The 8,542-nt window shown below is 37.7% G+C and overlaps 1 protein-coding gene across 1 annotated transcript; it reads left to right on the forward strand.

Moving 5' to 3' along the window:
- LOC131308000 (UDP-glycosyltransferase 87A1-like) lies at nucleotides 1-2,652 on the forward strand. Its single transcript, XM_058334784.1, has 2 exons — nucleotides 1-530; nucleotides 1,644-2,652. The coding sequence occupies exons 1-2, from the start codon at nucleotides 59-61 to the stop codon at nucleotides 2,522-2,524; spliced, it is 1,353 nt and encodes a 450-aa protein (XP_058190767.1). The 5' UTR covers nucleotides 1-58; the 3' UTR covers nucleotides 2,525-2,652.
- Nucleotides 2,653-8,542: the final 5,890 nt, after the last annotated feature.

The following is an 8,542-nucleotide window of genomic DNA, read 5'->3' on the forward strand; positions in this document are numbered from 1 at the left end:
GATAACGATTCAGAGACTATCTTTTCTTTCTTCCTCTTCACTTTCGATCTCTGAACAAATGGCGACATGCCACGTAGTAGCCATGCCTTCCCCAGGTAGAGGCCACATCAACCCCATGATGAACCTCTGCAAGTTGCTCTCTTCCCGGCGTAACGACGACATACTCATTACGTTTGTCGTCACGGAGGAGTGGCTCGGCCTAATCGGCTCCGAAACCAAGCCGGATTGCATCCGCTTCGTAACCATCCCCAACGTCCTGCCGTCGGAGCTGGTCCGAGCCAACGACACGGTCAGCTTCATGGAAGCCGTCCTGACTAAAATCGAGGAGCCGTTCGAGGGGATACTCGACCGGCTGGAGGCGCCGGTGGATGTTATTGTGGCTGATACTTTCTTGCCTTGGGCCGTTGATGTCGGGAGGAGAAGGAATATTCCGGTGGCTTCGTTCTGGCCGATGCCGGTGACTGTGTTTTCGATGTTTTACCATTTTGATCTTATCGCTCAAAACCCGCACTTCCCTGCTGAGTTTCCCGGTAAGCATACTGGTTAGATCACACTTTTCGTTTTTCCCTCTCTTTTGCCACAAAATTACCTTTACAAATTACGAAAACATTTGTGGCCTGTTTTTTTCATAAATTTGTTCCAAAGTATATACTTAAAACGATATTCAATCAACATAAATTTTGGTGTAATGTTTCTTACGAATGTTTTCGACGAGATCTATAAGTTAATTAAATGGTTCTGATTATCAAAATGAACCCGAAAAGTACCTAGAAAATGGTCCGAATGAACAGCCAAGTCCAAAGAGGATCTTCCCCCTCGGAAGAAGTTCAAAGTAGTCAAATCAATAAGGAATGCAACCGAGGCTTCAGTTCTCTAGACGGCTATAGAAAGAATCATGATCCTTAAATTTGCTGTTCATCATATGCAAAATATGATCCATTATGGTCTTACTTGTTGATCTGATGTGTTCTTAATTTCGATTGGACATTTTAAACTTTACACAAAAAGTATATTTCTTGCAAGAAAACTAGACAGCAAGACTCCAACTATACATGCCTTTTTGATCGATCAAGTATACGGATACGATCGTTTTTTCTAGGAACCACCGCATTTTATGGACCTAGCTGCTAGCCGTTGGATTGTGTTTTGAATCGTTCAGATTCGCGGATGGTTTATGACCGGTCATAAATGGTCTAAGAATTCGGACGATTCAAAACACGATCCAACGGCCAGCAATCTAGTACGCATTTTAAGCTAAAAAGTGGGGATCCTCAGGGGAAATGCTCTGTTTACGGATATTCGGTCAATTTTTTTTTTCTTTCCATAGTGTAAAATAGGCATATCGAGACCTACAAAATTGAGGATTCAAAATCGTCAAATAGACCCAGCGTGGATTCCATTTTATGTGCCCACATAGAGGATCCGTTCTCATGGGGCTATGTGCCATTTGATCACAACCAAAACAAAAAAAACCAACAATGCACATATGAATTGAAATTGCCACAAACGAACTCTTTTATAGATTAAATTTTAGGAAAATGATGCGATTCATTGAATTCTTTATCAAGTAATTTTTTTTTCTTAAATCACATTGATGAATAATATTGGTTAATGCGTCTTTCTTGCTTGTGCTTGCACAACAGAAAGAGCAGAAGTGACGGTGGACAACATCCCAGGCCTATCTCCATTCCGTTTATCCGACCTTCCTAGCATCTTTCACCTTCTGAACCAACAACTCTTGCAAAGACTCTTTGACGTGATCTCCAAAGTACCCCAAGCACAATATCTCTTGTTCAACTCCGTTTTTGAGCTCGAGCCTTCAGTCATCGACGCTTTGCAAGCCACATTCCTGTTCCCCGTCTACTCTCTTGGCCCCCTCATACCTTACTTCAATCTGCATTACCATAATTCCTCTTGCCTCACCGCCCCAAACAGTGTTGACTACCTCGAATGGCTAGACTCTCAGCCTCAGAGTTCCGTTTTGTACGTTTCGCAAGGAAGTTTCCTTTCCGTATCAAGTGCCCAGATGGATGAAATTATAGCCGGCTTGCTCAGCAGCGGTGTGAAGTACTTGTTGGTGGCGCGTGACAAGGCGTCGAGTGTGAAAGAGTCCTTTTGTGGTGGTTTGGGAATGGTGGTGCCTTGGTGTGACCAATTGAAGGTGCTATGCCATCCGTCGGTTGGAGGATTTTTTACTCACTGCGGGTGGAATTCAATTGTGGAAAGTTTTTTCGCGGGGTTACCGGTACTTGCTTTTCCTATTGGAATGGATCAAGTCCCAATAAGTAAATTGGTTGCGGAAGATTGGAAGATTGGGTGGAAGGCGAAGGGCGCGAATGGTGATTTGGTGAGGAGGGAGGAAATTGCTGAGCTTGTGCGGAGGTTTATGGATTCAGAAAATGTTGGGAGGAAAGAACTGGTGGAAAGAGCAAGAGAAATCCGAGAGACGTGTCGACACGCTATTGGAAAAGGAGGATCATCTGAGAAGAACTTCGAAGCTTTCATGAAAGATATCTCCAAATGAATAGACAATGTATTAGTAACAATTATTTTGTTGAAGGACAAGAATTAATTAGGTTTATGTCATAGACGTTAACTCCCCGTTCTGCTAAGAAAAATAATTATTTATTTTTGTATTTTCTTGAAATAAAGGTAATGTATTGTGAAAAAATAACATGTCTCGTAAAGCAAAAAATAAGCACTTAAAAAATAAAAAAAAATTGACGAAACAGGGGCTCATTCTATTTCATTATGATCCTACATGTAAAGGTGACCTTGAATGTTGATTTTGCGATTACCTTACAGTCTTGGGAACTTTTTAATCATTGTGTAGATAGAGGAATAGATGTCATTGCCTGAAGCAGTGTGCAATATCCAAAAATACAACCAAAAAACATTGAGATTTTTTTAAGTGGAAAACCCAAGAACTGGAAATATTTTTTTCCTAAACAGCTCAATGATCGAAGACAACAGATTGGCGTTGGTTGAAGATATCTAAACTACCAAAAATTACCATCTCATGCTGCAATGCCTCAACGAAAATATTACCGACAAAAATAGAAGTTCAAAAAACAAATGTCTTTAGAAGTGTCTGTTGTGTGTGAATTCCAGCACATTCCCTAATGAAACAAACAGAGCCTTAGCAAAAATAAAAAGATCACCACGATACAATCATTTGTGAAAGGTTACACTTATTTATTTACCCAAAAAAAAAAGGTTACACTTATCGGATAAGAGTAAATATTTCTGTAATTCACAAGCTAATTTTGGATGATGATCACAAGAAATAGTTTCGGAGGTTCATTTTGGGAAATAGGAAAAATAGCATCCTCCTTGAGGGATACAGGTCATTTTGAGTAAATATTTCTATAATATACAAGCTAGTTTTGTCATAAGCAACTATATTATGGGGTTCACAATCGGAACTGAAAAGGCGAACCAGCAAAGCCGTTGTTGAACTCACAGATAAGGCTCCACAACTTGCCCACCAGGCTCCTGGGAATTGTGATTCTAGGACCTGCATTAGAATGGAAAATGCATGAAGAAGGTTAGGGGGTGTTCGGATAAATAAGTCAAAGTTGCTTATTTTTTGTTCTTATTCAAATTTTTTTCGTATCACTTGGCTTATTGTCATTTTTATGAGGATTATTACATCCTCACGACAAGAGGAATTTAAAAAGTAAAAAATTTTGACCAAAATTCAATTTTTTTTGAATAAAGACGAAAAAATTGGCTTATTGATTTTTTTCGTCTTTATTCAAAAAAAATTGGATTTCGGTCAAAAATTTTTACTTTTTAGATTCCTCTTGTCGTGAGGATGCAATAATCTCCAAAAAAATGACAATAAGCCAAGTGATACGAAAAAAATTTGAATAAAGACAAAAAATAAGCCATTTTGGATTATTTGTCCAAACACCCTCTTATAATGAAATGCGTAGATTCGCAGAGTATATGACAACTAACAAAGCAATTACAGCGTTCACCGAAAAAAGAAAAAGCAAGCTTCAACTCAGATACCGGACATAGAGGAAGCCTTCGTGTGTCCACCAATCATGAAATTCCTCTAAAAGCATGTTTATTTCAGTTTTTTCAAAGTTCAATAACTTGGGATCAATTCAAAAAGGCCATTTTTATCACTTGGGATCAGTCAAGCTCAAGCTAAAATCCCAAAGTTTTTTGGCCAGTTCGTCGTCTTTAGTTAGAGCGCTCAATTTCGCTATGTTACGGTCCGAAAAATGGGGCCGGATCTTGTCTCATAAATGATGAAACGGTCAACAATATGGCCACTCTCCCACGGAACAACTTATACTTGTTTCAAGGAATTCCTTTCTGAATTGTACAAGCACAAAAAATCATCACGCCATAACATCAATATATCCTCATTTCTCCAAACCTTTATTGGGATAACCGGTGCATATAACAAGCGTGTTAGATTAGATTCTAACCTGATGACGATCTCTTTCGTCCACGACTCCGACACTCCAGATGATTGAGATCAAAATTTGAGCTATTATCACACACACACACACACACAAAAACGGCCTTCTAATAATCCCAAGCTTTTATAAAGGGTTCCCTGCTAAGACCAAGGACAGAAGAGAATCCTCGAAATGATTCATTCTCAATGCGAAAGCGCATATCAAATACGGACTCTCCATATCACAAATTAGACAATGGATGTTTCTATTCAATGTCACACCGTACAAGCGCAAATCATATCCAAAACGGAACAGTTCCAATGCTTCTCTATTTGTCAGTTTTCAGTGTGTACACCTCACCTAGAGCCGGACCAGAAAACGCTTTTTGGTAAATCTGTACCAGGAGAATTATCATTGATGTGGAAAACTACAAATTTTGAATAAATATATCCCGAAATTTTGAATAAAATATCCCCAAAAAATATAAACAAGTCTTCTATACATAATATTGCTCAATATCTGAGCGTGTGTTCTACCAACTCAAATAATGTATTTTGAAATAATAACATATCTCATAAAAGGAGAAAAGTACTTAAGAAGTAAGAACTTCCTCCCATGTTCTCTCTCCACCCCTCCCCCTATTCTTGCTCTCTCTCAATTCTAATGATAAAAATAAAACATAATTTTATAAATTCAGAATTGGGGATTGTGAAGGCTCAATAGATTAGCATAAAGTAGTGTTTTATAGATAGATGCTCCACTATAGTCATAATTTAGTCACTCCCATGGCCACCTATGTTGTTGGGTTTAACAATGTTCATGTACTATATATATCAATTGTCCAGGTAAACTTGCACAACCGGACATCTCCAGAACTCAAAATGTGTTGCAAAAGTAGGCTCATTAGGCCCCGTTTTCATTAACAAAAATTACTAAAAACTTAACGCATTTTACCATTTCGTTTTCACTAACAAAAAATTTTAAGCATTTTACCATCTCGTTTCCACTAACAAAAAAATTGTCAACAAACACTGTTTTTGCAACAGTAACTCTACTCACAAACCATCAACAACTTATTCACTATTGAAAACAACTTAACATTTATTAATAATTTATTCACTACCGAAAACACCTAATAATTTCTCAACCATAAATAAAAATCTATTAATTTTTTACTACCGAAAACACACCCTAAACTAAACCCTGAAAGCCTACTGTGAAAATTCCAACCGACTGAATTGTTTTTGATTGTCGCAACCTTTTACTTTTATTAAGCGAATTGTTAACCATCTTTACTTTCAAATGGGGGTGGTCGTATGCTTGTATTCTCCTAAGTGCTTATGAAAACAAATACTTCATTCTTGATTTTTTAGATTACCCAACTCTTTTGTTCTTGACGATTAGATGGGGCAACAATTTTGGGGGATCAGATAGAGAAATAAGGACAGAATAAAAAAAAAAAAGAGAAATAAGGACTCTTTTGTTCAGGACCTCAGGTCTCTCTTTTCTCTCTCTAAATTCACTTTCTCTACTCTTTCTTCAATTTCATGTCGTTTGTACGTGTATATTCATCGATAATTGGATTCATTCTTGCCTCTCTATATTCACTTTCTCCACTCTTTCTTCAATTTCATGTCGTTTGTAGTGTATATTCATCGATAATCGGATTCATTCGTGCCTCTCTTTGTGTGCAGCCAAGGAGAGGGAGGTCATCGGTGCTAAAGCTCTTTGACTCACACAGCAAAGAACTTCCCCGGCGTTTTCTTCCACGGGAGGCCTGCAGCAGTTCTACCTCTTACCGGTCGCATACTGCCTTTTTTTGCCGGCCTGCAGTAGTTCTACATTTCCTACATTTGTCTTAACTTCTCTTTTTTTGGGTAAATAATTTGTCTCAACTTCTGCCTCGATTATGAGGACTACATTTCCTAAAGAAGCTTTGCATTTTTCTTTCGCATATGAAATCCCTGTAAATGTGATACTCCCACCTCTACCAGTAAGATTACTTTATCGTTCGTGCGTGTGTGTATCCCATCAATGTTAGTCCAAGCAAACAAACAGGCCCTCAGGTTAGGGATATCCATTATTCCGTTGATGATTGTTGAATCACTAGCTAGTTCACGATTCGACAATCTGATGAATTCAAAGTTTCACCAATGATCTGGTACGGTATATGGGTGCTAAAAATCTTCGTGGATGAAGAGGATTGGGGAGGAACCAAAAGCCTTGAAATTGGTAGATGACATCATTTTTGCCGGATAATGCTTTTGGTAAGGATGGATCCATGTTAGGATTTTGAATCTCCATTAGAGTAAAAACAGCGTTTTATAGGAGGGAGAAAGATGGACACCATGGGTAGAATTTTTTGGTCATGCACAAGTAAGGTGGCATTGAAATAGGAGGGAGAAAGATGGCACGAGGACACCATGATCACCATGGGCAGAAAAAAATTATGTCATGCACAAATAAGGTGGCATTAAAAATAGACCGTTTCTAATTAAGGTGATAGAGTTTTAGGTGGGGAGGACTAGTCGATTGCTTTTTTGTACGTTACAAGTTATCTATCACGGACACGGACACGAATAATTATCACAACACGTGTAAATAGACATATTATTCATTCCAGCCCAAATAAGCGAGCCGAAAGGCTTTTGAAAGGGGTAATGACAATATTGCTCCTCAGTAACCGCTTGGAAACCACAACGCATGGTCATTCTTGAAAGACTTGGCCAAAAAGTGGACGATGTATAGAGTCTAGATACACCTAATGGGCACCCAATAGCAATACGGTAAGACAAAAAAAAGCGGTGGGCCTGTTAAGCAGTACAGTGTATAGCAGGTGTTATATATTTTCTTGAAAAAGTTTCATTTAAATCTAGATCATCCAAAACACAAACGAATGGCTAAGATGGTGCACGACAAGGATGTTGTGCATTGATGCACAGTAGGCCCCAGGGCAGTGCTGACTCATATTTTGGAGGCATGAATCGAATTCCCTATATTGAGCCCGTTACATATTCATGAATTCCTAAAAAAAATGATAAAAGTACAAAAAATAACAAAAAAATCAACAAAGTAACTGAGTAATGTGATTAAGTTTTTTTAATCAAATGTAAGAGCACATCTTTTCTGTAGTTTTGCTGTGGTTTGTTAGCTATAAATTTTCAACAAAGTAATTGAGTAATGTGATTTTTTATAATATTACAAAAACTAACAAAAAGTAATAAATGAAAGAGGAAGAGAAGTGAAAAAATAAACATAGAGTTGCATGGGAATCAAATCATACACTCCCTGTAGCATATATAATAGCATTACATGATCACTGAATCAAGTACTTAGTTTGTGTTTTTATTTAGAAATATTCTAATATTAATATATAAGTTACATTACAGTGAGGCCTCAATTTTGAACCAAAATTCGAAGGCTGAAAGCACTTGTTTCTCTCGTCTCCCCTATGAGCCGGCCCTGCCCCCGAGTTCAAGATAAAGCCTATGAACACAATCAACGTGAGGACAAATTATTCTATGCCTCTAGACTCTCGCGGTGTTTCAAATTCTCTATACCACACATTTGTGTGGTTTTTATTACCAATTGTATGAAATCTACATACATGTGTGGTAAGAAAAATTTGGAGCACTGTCACGTGATGCCCCAGATGCACTAAAAATTGCTCCAACGTGAGACTTCGAATCCTACTACGAAAAAAGTACGTCATCGGCCTTGTTCCCCTTGATTTTTTCTAAAAGTTATTGTTTTGTCCTTATTTAAACAAATTTTGTGTTTATTAATTTTGTGGCAAATTTTTTGAAATTATTGATTTGTGTTAACGAAACGAATAAAGTCAAAAAATTATCCAATATTTTTTTTCTTAAAAATTATTATTTTTCAAAATATTTAGATATTTTTTACGTTTTAGATTCGACACAAAACTAACCGAGACGAATTTCTTTAGGACAAGTACAAAACTGTAACTTTCAGAAAAAGTTGAGGGGAACAAGGCGCGTGTAAAGTACTCCAAGGTACGGAAGAACCTAGGCAAAATCAAACAAGCCATAATTGAGACAGTTTTTTCTGAAAACTCTGTACGTGCTTCATAGATTCCAAACCCCAGTTGTCAAAGAGGGAGT

The sequence above is a fragment of the Rhododendron vialii genome, chromosome 11a (genome assembly GCF_030253575.1).
Source record: "Rhododendron vialii isolate Sample 1 chromosome 11a, ASM3025357v1".
Classification (NCBI taxonomy): Eukaryota; Viridiplantae; Streptophyta; class Magnoliopsida; order Ericales; family Ericaceae; genus Rhododendron; species Rhododendron vialii.

Coding starts and splice junctions, on each gene's coding strand:
- LOC131308000 (XM_058334784.1), top strand. CDS start 59: ATGGCGACATGCCACGTAGTAGCCATGCCTTCCCCAGGTAGAGGCCAC. Junction 531..1,643: donor CTTCCCTGCTGAGTTTCCCG/GTAAGCATACTG, acceptor CTTGCACAACAG/AAAGAGCAGAAGTGACGGTG.